General features: G+C 42.3%; 1 protein-coding gene across 1 annotated transcript in view; it reads right to left on the reverse strand.

Moving 5' to 3' along the window:
* Window positions 1–16907, reverse strand: part of PARP14 (poly(ADP-ribose) polymerase family member 14) — a 35759-nt gene that overhangs the window by 16728 nt on the left and 2124 nt on the right. The window contains exons 5-19 of the mRNA XM_046943930.1: window positions 15651–15887; window positions 12973–15212; window positions 12118–12354; window positions 11618–11839; window positions 11034–11097; window positions 10043–10192; window positions 9577–9639; window positions 8424–8591; window positions 7407–7613; window positions 6712–7305; window positions 5456–5607; window positions 3878–4052; window positions 3373–3658; window positions 1320–1444; window positions 376–699 (exon numbers count right to left, since the gene is read on the reverse strand). Of these exons, the coding sequence (XP_046799886.1) occupies window positions 376–699; window positions 1320–1444; window positions 3373–3658; window positions 3878–4052; window positions 5456–5607; window positions 6712–7305; window positions 7407–7613; window positions 8424–8591; window positions 9577–9639; window positions 10043–10192; window positions 11034–11097; window positions 11618–11839; window positions 12118–12354; window positions 12973–15212; window positions 15651–15887 (5244 nt within the window). The remainder of the gene's footprint in view (window positions 1–375; window positions 700–1319; window positions 1445–3372; window positions 3659–3877; window positions 4053–5455; window positions 5608–6711; window positions 7306–7406; window positions 7614–8423; window positions 8592–9576; window positions 9640–10042; window positions 10193–11033; window positions 11098–11617; window positions 11840–12117; window positions 12355–12972; window positions 15213–15650; window positions 15888–16907) is intronic.

Raw genomic sequence — 16907 nt, forward strand, 5'->3', positions numbered from 1 at the left:
GGATTAACTGCCATCCTATTAATATCACAGTGTCAAATGAAACTCTCCCTGGTGCTGAGCCCTGGGCGGCTCACGGCCAACCAATTGGTCTCTGTTCACAATGACCCTTCAGACCTGCTTTCTCACCCAGTGAACAGCACGTCCATCCCAGCCGTATGCTGAATGTTTCTCCAGAAGGCCGGAGAACACTTTGCTAAACTCCAAGTAAACCACATCCACAGCCTTTCCCTCATCCCCTGAAGACGTCACCTCATTGTTGACAAAGATCGGATAAAAAGTTTTTTGACCGTAAGAGAGATGAGGCACTGGCACGGGTTATACCTCACCAAACCAGCATTTCCCTGCCCCCCCCGCCTTCTCCGCGTCCCGGCTCACCGTCGGGCTGGGCGAAGCAGACGAGCAGCCGCCCAGCTTCCCACCGCAGCTCGCACTCGCCGCCGCCCGAGCGCTTCGGGCTCTGGAAGTAGAGCAGCAGCTTCTTGCGCAGCGCGGCCGGCGGCTCCGCGGTGCCCCAATCCCCGCGCACCAACAGCGGGAAGGAGCCCGGCCGCGGCCCCGCCATGGCTGCGCTGCCTCTCCGCTTCTGTCCCGGCCCCGCTGCCTTTCGCTTTCTCTTCCCAGCCGAGGGGAGCGGCACGGGGCGCTTCCCGGCACAGCCTTGCAGCGCACGCCGGAGTCCAGCCGCTGCCCCACCGCGTTTTCAAGCTCCCTGGTCAGAGTCCTTTCCACGTTTTTTGAGCACTGTTATTTGCATTATACTTTTTAATCAGAGATACGTATCACAGAATCAGAAAGGTTGGAAAAACCACTAAAGATCATCAAACCCAACCGTCACCCGTCCCCACTGACCTCGTCTGCATGCCCCTCAGTGCCACATCTCCATGGCTTTTGAACACCTCCAAGGACAGTGACTCCATCACCTCCCCAGGCAGTCTGTGCCACTGCTCACTGCACTTTCTGGGAAAACGTATTTCCTAATATCCACCCTGACTCTCCCCTGGCACAGCCCGAGGCCATCACCTCTCAGCCTATCGTTGCTGTCATCTGGGAGCAAAGGTGAGCTCCCACCTCCCTCCAGCCTCCTTTTAAGGAGCTCCCTGAGCCTCCTCCGGACTGAACAATCCCAGTTCCCTCAGCTGCTCCCCATAAGACTTGTGCTCCAGAACCCTTGCAGCTCCCTCTCTGAACACACTCCAGTGCCTTAATGACTTTCTCGCAGTGAGCGGCCCAGAACTGAGCACAGTACTTGAGGTGCAGCCTAACCCATGCTGACTACAGAGGGACAATCAGCTCCCTGCTCCTGCTGGATGCACTATTACCAATACAAACGAAGATGCCATTGACCTTCTTGACCACATGGACACACTGCTGGTTCATATTCAGCCCATCAGCTAACACCTCCACATCTTCCCTGGTGCAGTTTCCCAGCCACTCTGCCTCAAGCCTGTAGCAATGCATAGGGTTGTTGTAAATGAAATGCAGGACCTGCCCTTAGCCTTGTTAACGCTCATCCCATTGGCCTCAGCCCATTGACTGAGCTCGTCCAAACTTTCTCCCTCATTGGTGTCAGCTGCAAACCTACCAAGGGTGCACTCAATCCCCTTGTCCAAATCATCAATAAGGGTACTGAACGGGACAGGTTCCAATACCAACCCCCGGGGATGACCACTCATGACCAGATGCCAATTGGATTGGACCCCATCCATCACTACTTGCTGGGCCCAACCCTCCAGTCAGTTCTTTACCTAAAGAGGAGTGTACCTACCCCGACCATGGGCTGACAGCTTCTCCTGGAGAGCAGGCCCTCTTTTTGCTGTTAAAGTATTTGTAAAAACAGGTTTTGTTATCCTCTACAACGGTGGGCAGATTAAGTTCTAGCTGGGTTTCTACTTAGTTTTCTCTCCACATAATAAACCCTTAATAAGGGTGGAAAAAAAGTGATTTGCTTTCAGAACCTTTGATGAAGTTTCATTTTAAAAGGATTGCATGGGATACATGAAAACTATGTTAGTGTAATACTTCCAACTAGTAGCAAGCTGATATGTAGGTTGCTCCAAAAGTAATGCCTATTTATTTCCATAGAAACTACAACAAACACAAAGAGTCAATTAACACTACTGAATAGAGCAAGTTTTCAGCTACAAAGCACTGTTTTTCAACTTAGCCACCACCATTAGCTATGCATTTTCACCAGCAGTGAACAAAAACCTGCACTCATAAAAATCTGCACCAGCAGCAGTGACCCATTGTCACCACAGCTGAAATGCACACCCAGCACCTCACCGTGCTCACATCTGCTGTTTGGTCTCTATAAACCTTCAGGAGGATCCATGAATGTCAAGGGATGCCATTTTTTTCCCCACATGGAAGAATTAAATTCCACACTTTTGCTTCAACCACACTTCCATGTCAGACTACTCCTCTGCTGCCATCTGTCACACAGCAACAAAGCAGAACGGAATACTGATGGAAGGTTCAACCCCTACTGCCATACCACCGATATCCACCTCCAATATCATGGGCCAACATAACAATATAGGAGGCATCAATTGTCCTTAATAAAATAAAAAATGGCCTTAAAAAAGAACCCCCTCCCCCCACGAAAACAAAAACCAAGCCACCTTTGCCCTGTTCTTTTCTGCTTAAGATCACAGGAAAAGCACTACAACTGGTGCATAACAACAGAAACATCTTCACAACTTCTATTTCCCTGGCTTCTTTAGACTATACCTAGGTAACTCAGCCATTAACTACTGGTAGCAAATTAGGTCACATTTACAGAACCTCTTACTGACCTGCCTGGAAGGGCCATCGTATTAAAAGCAAGTAAATCCACATTAGAGATGTCAGTCTCCAAGCACTCAGTAACTGACCCGCTGAAAACAAATGCTAAATGTCCGGAGATCATTTCAGACAAACACAGGACATGAAGTGCAAATAGTTCATTTATTGAGAACCATAAATGACAGGCTGCATCATAATTGATGAGAGCTTCTCACTCTTTCAGAAACATGAGAGCAAGCACTCAGTCTTTCACTCTCTCCCCCCAGCACTACTGCAGCTAGGATGGCCAGAATACTGCACGGAGGGTCACCAAAGGGATGGCATGGGACACCTACTGAAAACGTCTGTTAGTTTACATGCCAGATTAAACTTGTCTGAAACACATTCAGCTACTCTGAGAGGAAAAACATTACCCTACGTTCATGATATCAAAAAGTACCAGAGGCTACTTAAACATAAACAGGCCTTTAGAAATTAATTTGATAAAATTTTAAGTAGCTTTCACTGCTTATTTGGTTAATCCATAGGACAGATTTATAAAATAAAAGCTAAGAGACATGCAATCACGGCTGCAATCAAAATGGTCATCTAGTGAAAGTGATAAGGTACTCCGGGTAAGCTTGAATATCATTAAATATGATAAACATGGACGGATTGTTCACGTTATCAGTTGAACTGTCAAACAGATCCACAGTGTTGCCAACATTTTTTGCTGCTGGAGTAATTGCTCCTTGTGTCCCCTGGGAATACTGTCCAACAAGGACTCGAGCCAGGTACATGTGCTTCTTCCCATTTGCATCCGGTTTTGAGTAGGTGTCATTAGCAGAATAGCTGGCATTAACAGCAAAGTAAGTTCCATTTCCATACTGTGCAGCTGTAGACAAAAAAAAAAAAAAAAAAAAAAAAATCTAATTAATAGCAATCACTGTAGAGATATCCACAAACTCTGGAGGTGGCAATTGTGGTTTTTATTTGCAATAGAGTGATTTAACAAATCAAACAGTTTTGCATACATGTCAGGACTGCACAGGTAGCATGGCAAATGATTCCTAGCCCTATTCAGGGAAACAAGTAGTTTTGAAATTCACATTACCGTGCATTCCAGCATAGCTGCGGTTAAATCCATGGTTGTTAATGAAGGTTAATGACTCTGCACTTGTCCCATGGAACAGAAACTTCTCATTACTGTTGTTGCCATTTTTGTCATCCATTTGACACTTTTTTATTTGGTAGGCTTTCCACAAAGATGGGTTCTGTACCCTTTCAATCTGCAAAGTTTGAAAATAAGACATTCATTTTATCTTGTTATGTAACACATCAGTGTATCAACCCTTCAGTGTTCCAAGATTCTCCTGCCAGCCAGAACATGTGGATACTAGATTATTGGACACATGGCTCCAGACTTCAGCATGGCAAACAGGAGAACCCAACCCAGAAGGCAACAGAAACAATCCATAGGAAACCATATGAGATAGTTTTGCAGGCTTCTGGGTCATACACAAAACATCTGCCTGCTGAGCACACATGGCTTAAGGGAGAAAATGTTCTGCTCTACTAGAACAAAAGAACATGTTCACCAGGTGCTTTAGAACTAAATGCTGAACACTTGTACCAAATACCTCAACTGCAACATCAAACTGATGCCAATTTAAATCGGTTAATCAGATGATATTGCTGTCACTAATCTCCCGCTCTTTGGGGGAACAACCTAAATCAATTTTCATGCAACTTGACTGTTCAGTAGTTGACTGCTCGGCATAAGAGACGCTTACATGCAGATGTACTTAGTCCCCTGTCACTCCAGCAGTAGCTAATGCTTGAAACTAATAGCTTGAGCCTGAAAAATTTATTGGGGAACTAGATGACATCAAAGCTGGCTTCGTATAACCAAACCAGCTCAAAGCAGAGCTACCCCATTGAGCAGTGAAGTGGTAGCAAGCAAACTGGCATATGCTTCTACACTGCCAGAAGAGAGCAGTCCACAGTGCTGAAACAGAACATGTATTTATGTTGACATAAGTAGTAACAACCTTCACCGGCAAGTTGCTTTACCTCAGTTTCTGGATAGTGAATCCCCTCTGCTTGCTGAGTTTTGCTACCTGATCTAGTACCTGATTTTGTGGCCCTGCCTACTGCAGAGGGGTTGGAACTAGATGGTCTTTAATGCCCTTTCCAACCCAAGCCATTCTATGAATAAGCAGAAGAGAAGAATGGGCAGTAACTACATGAACTGAGACCAAAAAATACATGGGCACTTTGACTAAAATTGCCATATTCGGCATTTTCTCAGCATCATAAAACTTGATTTCATACATAGTTTCTAACTGGGAGCAGAGATACTTTACACGAGGCTTGAATGTCATAAGGATCACAGGCACTCAATGACTGTGTGGTTATTGATGGTTTTGTGAAACCTTTTCAGATACTTACTTAAATATTGCAAGTATATATATATAACACTTGTATATAGATATATATATGTGCATATATATTTATATGTGTATATATACGTACACTTTTAAGTCAATTAGGAAAGCAGATAAAAACTGTCCCCCTTTCATTTGCTGTGAAGACTTGTCCAACAAATTCCAATGGAATTTATTTTTTCCCCTGTTTACTAGTCATTATTCATTAGCTGTATCTATGCTTAGAAATGATTACATGCTTTTACCTTTTCAATTTTTAGATTTAGTGATGGAGAGGTATTCAGAAACCTTTCCTTTACTTGTCTGTAGTCTTTTGTATCTGGTTTCAATTCCACTATTTTGAGTTGCTGATTTTGCATATCGTCCCATTTTTCGGGGAGTGTTGTTGATTCTAGATCTGCAGAGGAAGCACATCATTCATTTACCCAAATCCATTGCTTAAAGCAAAATATGCCCTGCTACAAACTCCTCTGAAAGCCTATACATCTAGCTTATCATTGCTGCCTGTTCACTTACTGTCAGCCAAGAGTTTATCTTTTAAAAACAAAGAAACAAAACCAACCAACAACCCAAACAAAACCCAGAAGAGTAAGATGCTTTAGTTTGCAGATTGTCATTGCACTGACAACTGATGCGTTGGAATGGATAGCTCCTAGATAAACCCGTTCTCCTTCACCATCAAAGAAGCAGCAACATCTTTATTTGCGTTCAGCCCACAGTGGGGAGAGGACAGACACTTCATTCTCAACAACGAGGAGCAAAGCATCTGAAAAAGGAAGGTGAAGTCTGGAGCTCAAATAATGTACTCTTTGCCTGAAAAGCAGAGGTCTTCCTTTCTCTTATTTCATATTGAGCTCTGTTCTTGAACACCAACAACGGCTGACGCCGTCATTCCCTAAGCTAGGTTCCATCAATTCAAGAAGGTGTCATCTTCTCAAAAGCAACATCTTTTTTTGGTAATAAAGCAATAATAAACAAACATCTGACAGAATATGCGAGGCACCGAGAGGGGCACAACTACGTAAACCTGTTGACTTCTGTTTTTAAGTATTAAATGGAAAATAAATTGATCCCATTAAGATATAAAATGATCCCCTGTAAAGCTGGATGACAGCGGAGTGAAGAAGAGTAATCCACCAGGAAGAGTCCTGTAAGGACAGGAGAAAGATAGCTCTTTGTAGTGGAAATCATTGAAATAAATAGAAGAGGGCCCCTCTCGAGAACAGAAATGATTTAGAATGACAACTGGTACAAGCATGTCTAATTATTGCTAATAAGCCTATTAAGAACCTCTGAATGTATTATCTCTATTTCCAACCATTTTAAATAGCTGCACAATTCCTTTTATTGTCATTTCCCACTCTAACACCTTCTCCACAGATGGATAAATAGCATCTCACAATATTCTACATATTCTTCCTATTTCTTACTCTGACTCAGCTAGATGCAACCAAGCTTCATGTGTGAATATCAACCCAATCATCAAGATGCTTTTACTAACCTGCAGATTTATCAATACGTATAAGTGTTATACGATGTCCTTCCACGTTTGTAGCATATCTACCTTCTGTATCCACCTTGTACTTTTTCTTGTTAATGATGACTGAAACATCTTTCTGCTTTCTTACAAAAGCACTTTCCAAGTACATATTTGTCATACTGTCAAAGGATACATAGGAATCTTTTTCCGAATATTTCCACTCAACTAGGTTTTGATAAAGCTCTGCCTTTATCGCTTCATATTTAGCAGTTTTTACCCTGAGGATCATTTGTTGGATACTTGAAAAAGCAAACCAGACATCATTGTTAAATCCTGTAATTCGAATAAAGTTGTCTCCCAAGAAAAGAGCAATATTTAATCTCCTCTGTAGGTCACACAGTTCCTCATTCTCTGCCTCATCAAAATCCAAGATGGCGTCATCGTTGATTTCTTTTTGAAACTGTTCCTTCAGAATTGTGCTTTTCAACCAGGTTTCTGCTTTTTCCACTTCTTTCTCGCTTTCACCACAAATCTGAACAACAGCCTGATCAACTTTACTTTCCAAAACTGCTTTGCGTTTTTCCTTTGGAGGATGTTTCTCAGGGATCAGGAATGCTACAGTGAAAGACACAAATGCTGTAAGTAGCACCAGTTGAGAATGCCTTATATTAAATGGATTGATTTATAGCCTCTACTTAAAAGTGATATCTACTTACATGTCACCCTGGAAATAAGTGATTTTGATTTAGTTTTACCATCATTTTCTCTTTTTTTCATGCTCGTATGAAACACATTCAGCAGATGTGGCTGAAAAATGACAATTTTGATAGTTTTCACAGACGGAGTAGAGTTGCTCCTTGCAAAGTCAGTTATTGCATCCATCATCTCATCAGCTACCAGATCTGGAAAACGGCCTGCCTGACCTGGAACAAGTTACAAGTAGTTAGTCTTGAAAAGGATTATAATGTCTTTAAAAGAATAGTTATGATCATTCCCATAATCACATGGGTCACAAATGACTCACAACTAACTTCAGGTTGGCAATTTAGAAATGGAAGCTTACTATTGCTGACACTGCGAGTGATAAGGTAATGATGTTGATGATATGGCCTGGGTACCTACCTGACAAGCCAGAGGACTGCCACTCAGTAGGCCAGTAGGGAACTCTTTACTCCTAAAACAGCTCTAGTTTTATTCACGCAAGAGGTCTCTTCCTGTTGAAACCCTAAATCTGAATCCTCTTACCATAAGGAATTTTGTTTCCATGTTTTTACGTTAGATCAGAAAAAGTGGCTAACCTGACATTTTTTACATGTTCATATCCTGTCTGTATCATACCACTTGTGTGCCTGCTAGATGGAATTCCGTCATCTACTGATCTTACCAGTGTAGAATTAGCTCCCTGTGTTTAACAAATGAGTTGCTTCACATACCACGCTGTGGTAACAAATATTTACGGTTCTCCATAAACGTATGCATATATTGTAAATAAATTTGAATCCCCGTTATCAAGAAAGAGTCAGCTCTAGAGCACTCGTACTCGTTACCTACTATCTAACTGCAGAGACTATGTTTCCAGTCTCTTCATAAGTTACTTCCAGTGACAGTTTTGAAGTCTGCAGTTTCTGAATATATTTTCACTAAAGAGCTACCCTTCCAGACAAGCTAATTGCTTCAGCACTGAGATCTGCAGAATTGCATGTACTGAACCAGTTCAAAAGGAAGACACAAACCTGTTCCAATCGCTGGGAAGGTAACAGAGGTGTACTGCTGTAATTCACATTCCTGAAGCACTTTGGAGACTGGCACTTTGATATCATCTCGGGCAACAAAATGGATTATTTTTTTGCATGGCAAGCTTCCTGCTTCAGTGGTTATATAGCCATCATTAGGCTGCAAGGCTGAAACGTAAGCAGGAGTAAGTAAACAATCAACAATTATTTACAACATACATATGTAGTAATCATCATTAGGAGATAAGAAATGATGACAAATACATCCCAGGATAAGCTTGAAGTCTCTTCCCGCATGCTGATAAATACCCCCTCTCTTTATTTTTACTTCCTGGGATTCACTTTATGACTGTGAATTATTTGCCTTGTTTGCCAAATAAAGTTCTGTGTGCCTTCCTTTCCCAAGTTTGCTCTGCAGATGTAGAAAACTTCACGCAGACTAAGTACTACGGTCAGTCTTCACACGAGACTGCTCGTCTCCTCCATATAATTCTTCCCTTTCGCTGGTCTTGTGAACTGACCTCCACACAAGAGACTTTCTCACTTCCATTCTCAAAAGAAGGGACGCCTGCAAACAGGCTTTTAAGCCAAATACTTTTCCATTCTTACTCACCCCATTCATTGGGTTTGCCATTCACTAGTTCAGTTCGGTCTACAAATGCCTCTTCTAAGGCAGGAACCCAGATAGAAAGATTTTCCCTCTTAGTCATACAGAGGGTACAGTATTGGGTTGCTACTGAAGACAATGGTAAATACTTTTTTCACTCAGGGATAAGAAAAGAGGTTGCAGGTAGAGAGTTGTTCCCAATGAGACATAGCTTCTCTAGTTAAGAGTTCTGCCAACATCATCCACAACTCATACCTGTGTTCTCTGTGGACTTGTCTATATCACTCAAAGTTTTACTGGAATAAGAGGATGCAACCATAGGTAGATCTTGTTCTTTACAAAGGTTCAGATGCTCTTCCATCTTGAAAATGCCCCTTCCTTTCCTTGTTAGATGTTTTACATATATCACATTAACTGATTAAAGAGTAGTAGACGCGACACGGTGCATAAGACAGATTGGTGTACAGGAGGCACTGAGAAAGAATTCCAACCAACTCCCCGCCACGCAAGCGAGCCTTCAGAAAGGACAGAAAAGTTGCACCATACCTAGTTCAGCACATTCATTTTCAACCTCTTTCCCAGCGCCTTCCAAAATTGCTTTAGAGACACCTTAAGTGAGAAGAAGAATATGATTCCACACTTAGAACTGTTAATTCCATTAAAGAAGTCCTCCCTAAGGCAGAATCAGATGCTCCATACTCTCTCATTTTTGGTAAAAGCACAGGTTATAATTGGATAGTGTTGTTTAATAGGCTTATGCTTTTCAAGTCAAAAAAGACATCTTGAGAAACCTAAACAGTTTCACGGAGGTAAAAACCACCATAAGGTTCGTCTCCTTTAATCTAAGAGATGTTCTGTGAAAATACTCTATTGAAAAGTTATTAATTTCACTTTTCTGCAAGTCTTAAACGCATTATCCAGTAGCACAGAATAACAAGAAAGCTTCCCACTCACCTTACCTAGTGCTCCCAACCACATACACTCTTTCCCCACGTAATACCAGCTGAAGTACCTGTTTTGAGGTTGAAAGCTTGGTTTGATATGTTTACAATGACATCTCCAGTTTCCTTGGTAATATCACCAGCGGCCACCTGGAACGTGATGGAGCCAATTCTCATCTCATATACATCCCGTGCTGGGTTTGAAATGGGACCAAAGAAAGCTGCAGGACAGAAATGCAGACACTGAGCAGAGAAGCATTCGTGGGTATAATGCCTGCAGAGACCACAGTTCGTCTCTGGACTCTACCTGTGAGAACACTGCCCACATCGTTAAATGAAAATCATTCCTTCTCATGGGAGCCTCAGACCAATCTTCACTTACTCCTATCATTGCTATTTATGCTGAAATGGTAGGAAAAAACAATCACATTTTACCACACTCCTGCTACAGAGATGTTTCTTTGCACAATCTATCTGTATCAGCCTTTATGAAGCATGGAGCTATGACAGCAGCAAACTTTGCAAGTCTTGCTCCTTTACTTCTGTCTCAAAGGGAGTTTTTGGACAGGTTCTCTACCACATGACAGCAAGCTTTTTTGTCTATGCATTATCTCTAAAAATTTGATTGAGTTTTCAACAAATACTCATTTTCAACACTCTGCAGTCCCATTAGACTGGACAGTACTGAAGACGTTTCAGGTTGGTTTTGCTGTTCATCTGAATGTAGTTTGGAGAGCATTCCAAAGAGGCCCCGTTAAGGTACATAATCAAGAACTGACCAGTTCTTCCCAGGAGATAAGGGAAGACTATGTGGATGCTACATCCAGATAATGAATCACAAGAATGTTTCTTCCTTGGCATCTCCAGCCATTTCAGACATTATGCTCATCCTGAAAATACTATATACCGCCTTTACAACATCCACTTGGACTCTGGGAATAGCATGCTCACCAAATGTCTAAGTATCTATCATGAATACGCTCCCTGGAGAATTTAAAATATAATAATAATAATAGAAAACCCTGCACCACCATGAACACAGACTCTGTAAAACAAACTTACCCGTGCCTTTGCTAGCCTCATCTACATCATTGCCACACCGTCTCTCAAATTCATTTGAAAATGCCTGGAAAAGGAAACTACAGTCAACCCTCGTAGTAACTTGAGTAGAAGCATAGAAATCTGTTCTAATGTGACACTGAAAAAAGTAGTGGGATGCAGAACACTAGTTTGTTTTCCACTGGAGAATTTTACCAGCCCGCAATCCTAACATAATTATTATTCTTAGACTTCAGCTAAACCCAGGGAAAGTATTCCTTTTACACGAGTGAAGACATGTATGCAGAAGTTGCAGCAAGTCTGTCTGTAGGTGTGCCCTACGCATTGAAGAATCAAGCAAGTTCATAAGATAAAAGAGTAATTACACTTTCATCTGCATTATTGCCAGGGAATAGAAAAGGACAGGAAGCAAGCAGGGCTGTACATGACAAGCTATGTGCAAAAGAGACTGTCAGCAAACTGCTCTCTGCTTCGGTATGATAGCAAGCATCCTGCAGATTGTCTGGAGAACAACACATAGCCACATACCACGAGATAGATCCAAACAGAATAGCATGTAACTGAGAGAGAAAAGCATGGTAACTCACCTGAATATTATTTACGTCTTTTGGATGCAACAGAAAGTGAACTTCCCGAAGAGAATTCGTTTTCTTTTTACTACTGAATTCATATACCTTGTCAAACAGCGATTTAGCAACAACGGAACTTGGGAACCCTAAGATGCCTGTTCCAATGGCTGGGAAAGTAATGGACTTTAAAGACAGTTCCTCAGCGGTCTGCAGGCATTTTGTGACGATCTTGCCCAAGATCTGTAAAGCAGAATTATTTTTTCAATTACTGAAATTCAGTTTTTCCGGAACATGCAATTCAGCTAAAAGGCAAAGTGCTGTCTCTTAGCACCGAAGTACAATTACACACATCAGAAAGAACATGTTAGTCAACAAAGTGTGAGCAACACAGCTAAAAAAAGTAGCCCAAACTCACTCATCTCCTAGGATAGCCTCCCTCATTCCAAAGGAGAAGTCACATTAAATCTTCTATAAAGCCCATTCAAATTAGGAATTTAGGTAAATAAAAACTCTTGTACCTTCACTGCAGATTCACTTCCCTGTGACCATCCTGGTGTGACAGCATGAAACACATAACAGCAACTCAGATTGTAACCTCTTGTTGTGAACACAGATCCTTCAACAGGTGATTTTCCTAGGCCTTCATCATTTAAGTCTGACTGAAGCCTTGGCCCTGCCTTGCTTAGCAAAGCTTTGGCGAGTTGTCCTTTCTCAAGCTGTAGGTCACCACCAACACTGATGACAACACCATCTGTCTGAAAAACACACAAGCAAGAATTCCAGCTTTAAGTAACGACTTTAAAGGTTTGCATCGATTCATCAAACAGAGCCTATCTGCTGATTTGCAAGTCAAGTTCTAGGGCAGCAATTGGAGTTAACAAGGCTTTGGAATAAAATAGAGAAGTTGTGCTTCGTTCTAGTACAACGAGCCTGCTTGAAGCAGTATAGAAACTGAGTTAACAGTGGAATACATTTCAACCTGATAGAAAAAAAAAGTTAAAATTCTGCATTCCCCATTCCCCAGGTCAATATCCTACAGGCACAGTGTGAGCCGGGCAGCTTTGGGCCAAGGGCTCAGCAGTACAGGCACGGATCAGCTGTGCTGCTATGGGACACGGTGGGTTAAGAACAGCCAAGCTGCTCTCCCATGGCAGGGTACTCATTAGCTGGCACTGAGCACCTACTTCTATCTCTGCACAAGTGCCGTATTTCAGCTGCATTCTTGCAATCAGGATGTCCAGATGACGGACACAGGGATTTTGTTTGCTGTATTTTCTTCTCAAAGTTTTGTTTCTGTTTTTTCCCCTTTTCCTATTTTAAAAAACGCGCTTCACTTCAGCCTGGACAAACAGCCGCTCACTTAAAACACTTACTGAGGCATCTTCAATGTTTCCTTTTTTCAGCATGATGTTAAGACCTTCCTCAGTTGTTACCAATGCAAAGTTCATGTTACTTCGAGAAGCTATCCTTTTGGTAGGCTGACGAACAACGCTGGTCTGATGCACCGGATTGTTAAGAGGTACATCATCGGAAAATACTTCTTTCAGTGCCTTGATGAAAGCCTGAACGTTATCCTCTGTGATATCCACAAGATGAATCTCCTTCAAGCTGCTGTCCCTTTTGAATTCTTCCAGGGTTTTCTTGATGGCTGACACAATTGCATTTACACACTTGTGCAGTGGGAAGCCAAAAATCCCTCCGCTTACAGAAGGGAAAGCTATGGAGCGATGATTGTATGTTTCAGCCAGCTGCAGGCTCTTTTTAATGGTCTTTTTTAACAAGTACACACACTTTTCTGCATCCTGCTCCTTCCACCGGGGCCCAACAGCATGGATGACCTGTTTGCAGGGGAGCTTCCCCGCTCCTGTGATCACCGCATCCCCAGCCTGCAGACTCCCACTCATCCTCACCACCCCATCGCACTCAGCCTGCAGCTCTGGACCAGCTGCTTGGAGCAGTGCCCAAGCGAGGCCACCAATGTGTTTCAGGTCTTCGTTTGATGCATTCACCACAACATCAACGTGATGAGTGCACAAGTCGGCTTTATAAACCGCTATTAGAACTCCGTGCACGGTCATCTGTGTATAGCACTTGCCTACGTTACTGTGTTCTCGTTGCTCTTCCGGATACTCTTCTGGCTGCTCTTCGAGTCTGATTAGACAGTTAAACTCATTCTTCACACTGTCAGCAAAAAAGCGTACTCTTTCTTTTAAATATGACCTGGCTCCTGGCTCATTAATTACCACACGCTTGTAATGCAGCCCGGACAGCATTTGCTCAATTAGGGTAGTTCCCTTCAGCACCTCTCTTCTCGGTCCCCTCAAGGATATAACTTTATTAAAGTCAATTTTCACGCCTTTATTCTTTAAGTCATCCAAGACAGAGGTCTTCTCTTCCTTGATGTACATTAGGACTACGGTGGGCTTTCCTCCAATGACTTTTTGCACTTGTGTGTTCTCATCTACAAAGTTAAAAAGCTCTTCAAAGGCTTTTGCTACTGCTTGAGAAAAACCAGCAACAATGATCTCACCCTCTTTTTGAATGACTGTTACAGCTGCATTGCAGCAGTTCTCCTCAGTGAGCGCCGTCCATTCCTCCTTCTGGAGAATGGACTCATCTTCTAAAGCAATGCTTTTGTAGTCCAGTTCCTTCTTTAGCTCTTCTTCTGCTTTTAGGAGATTTTCGTCATCATTTCCTTTCAGGAGGACAGCATCTGGGCCAAGCTCATAAAAGGCACTAATATGTTTTGACAAAAACAGGCTCTGTGACAGAGTTTCGTTATCAATACGTTGTAAAAACTGGAAAACAAAAGGGTGGAGAGTAACGCTTTTCTTTGTCATTTTTTGCATATTAACCAATATCTCCCCTTTGACTTTATAAACTTCCTCACGCAGTCCATACAGGTTAATTATCTGCTGAAAATGATCATAAGTTATCTGCAGAGCTGGGAATTCCAGGCGAATTCTTTCTTCAAGACCGATACTCTGCAAAATTGCAAAATCCCCTGGACTCAGCATCACTATTTCTTCAGTTGTTTGCTTTTCTCTCTCAATTTCTCTGGTGACTTTTTCTATCAGCAAATTCAGTTCTCGGACAACAGTCTTCAGAATGTCTTTGTGGCCTACTACAAGAAGTAAATCCTTGGAAGTAAATGGGATCATCAAAAGTTCGCTGTGGTTAATGCTGGTTCTAATGGCTTTCCACACCTCCGCGCTTACTTTAAGCTTCTCTACTCTGTACTTTGATATGCTATATGAAAATGTTGTGGAAGCCACTGTATTCCATGTCCTGACCAATTGAGCCACCGATCTCTTCCTCTCAGACAAAGCAGCCGAAGGATGCAGAATAACTTTTGGCTCTGCACAGTTGCCTCTAGGCCATGTTATCTCACAATTACAATTTGCCATATCAGAACGTATCGCTTCGATGAGGCTATTTTTTCTCTGCAAGAACCGCCAGATATAGGGATCCAGCGGCACTGTAACTGGATCTGGTTGTTTTATCTGTGGCCCTTCCTTTCCGTATAGAGCTGTTCCCAGTGAGGCATAGTAAGGATAGACAGATATCGGTGTTCCATTGAGTGAGTGCTGCTTTGACAAGACATTGTTTACATCTAAAACAAACAAAACAGATTATTATTGCCAACATGCAAACCCAAGGATCTGTAAAAATATTTGCTTACTATAATGTTTGCATGCAAGAAGAGTTTTACAAGAATCTTCTGCACTTTTCAAACAGCAGTAATTCCAAACTACTGAAGAGTTACTAGTTTTAAATGCCAAAAGCTAAACTAGGAAGAGGCAGCTAAGAACTAACGTTGCCTACCTCCAGGATGAAATATGTGCAGCACAGCACTGCCTCCATCCCCATCTCTGTTGTACTCTACTCAAACTGCCTAACTCAGCTGTCTGGGCTACTACTCAGTTTTATCAAGCCACAGCTCCTCTATGCTGGTCCATCTGAGCAAAGCAGCCATTTCTTCACAAAACCCGCACTTGGGTCTTTAAGTGAAAGGACCACAATAAATAAGGGCTGCACATCTCTGCATTACCTCGATGGTCCTTGAACTTAATGATAGCTGCACCTTCCTCGTGCTGTTGAAAAACGTTTGCCACTTGCGCACCTCCATTCTTCTTATTCTCAAAGTAGATAGATATATAGTCACTGGGTGTGTTAGGTGGTATATTTTCAGCTCTAATGCAGTTTGTGAGCTCAAGGAGATGTGCAGTTAAGTTTTGCTTCTTTGCTCTTTCGCTTTGATTTAGCTTCTTAACGATGTCCGCTGTAGCTAGAAAGAGAAATGAGGAAAAAACCAACCCAAGATTGAACCAGCAGCTCATTCTCTGCTATGATATGGGCAGGCTGTCACTGTATTACAAGCCATCTGTCAACACAGCGGTGCCCATACAGCTACATCTTGCCACACATCCAGTGTGTGGATAGATAACAGCTTCTGCTATCTACTGTTCACCAAACGGTTGATCACAATTACTGAGGTACATCTACCATAGCCAGAAGTTCTCTCAGACTTGGTTCAGTAGTACTTGATCCCTTCAACCCCAAAAGAAAATAAAATTCAGATTCATTAATACATAGTCAGGAGCAAGTTGAGTTTAAATATGGGTTCTTTCAGTTGTATGATAAATTCATTCTATGTTTTTTGCTATTCCCCACCCTGTTATCATAATGCTAAAGAACAGGTTGGCCACTTTTAGGTCTGTCAGCCAAGCACGTATGGAAGTGCTTAAAGGATCCTCATATTTCCTCAAGGCTACACCAAAAATGTGGGACTGGACCAGGAAGAGAGGCAAATCCTTTCCATCTTCTACAGTAGAAAACTCCATGGGCTTCTCAAAGATGCAAAGCTTATTTGGTTAGTTATGCCACAGACTAAATCTTTGACAACTTCAAGATTTCAGAGCAACTCCACTCTTATGTGTTGCTAGTACTACAGCCATTCCCACAACATTGATTTAGACTCACCTATCACTTCTTTTCATCACATTTTACCTTCTAAAGAGACATTCAGTTTTTCCTCCACAGACAAATGTTCTTTCTTTCTTCCCACCCTCACCTCTCCTCTACCAAAATCACTGTGTTCTTAAAAGGGCTCAAGCACAGCATCAGTCACAGATGCAATCAGTTTCCTGCTGTCAATTCAATCCGTTTCTTCTGAAAACAAAGCTCTGTTTCCTCCACATCATCAGCCACAGCTTGCAGCATTTCTGAGTCTCACTGTACCACCTACTGTTGCCCAAGTTAACAACATCACCCATAAGTCTTGGCAGGAACCATGACACCCCCTCAG

This window comes from Gallus gallus, chromosome 7 (genome assembly GCF_016699485.2).
Source record: "Gallus gallus isolate bGalGal1 chromosome 7, bGalGal1.mat.broiler.GRCg7b, whole genome shotgun sequence".
Taxonomy (NCBI): domain Eukaryota; kingdom Metazoa; phylum Chordata; class Aves; order Galliformes; family Phasianidae; genus Gallus; species Gallus gallus.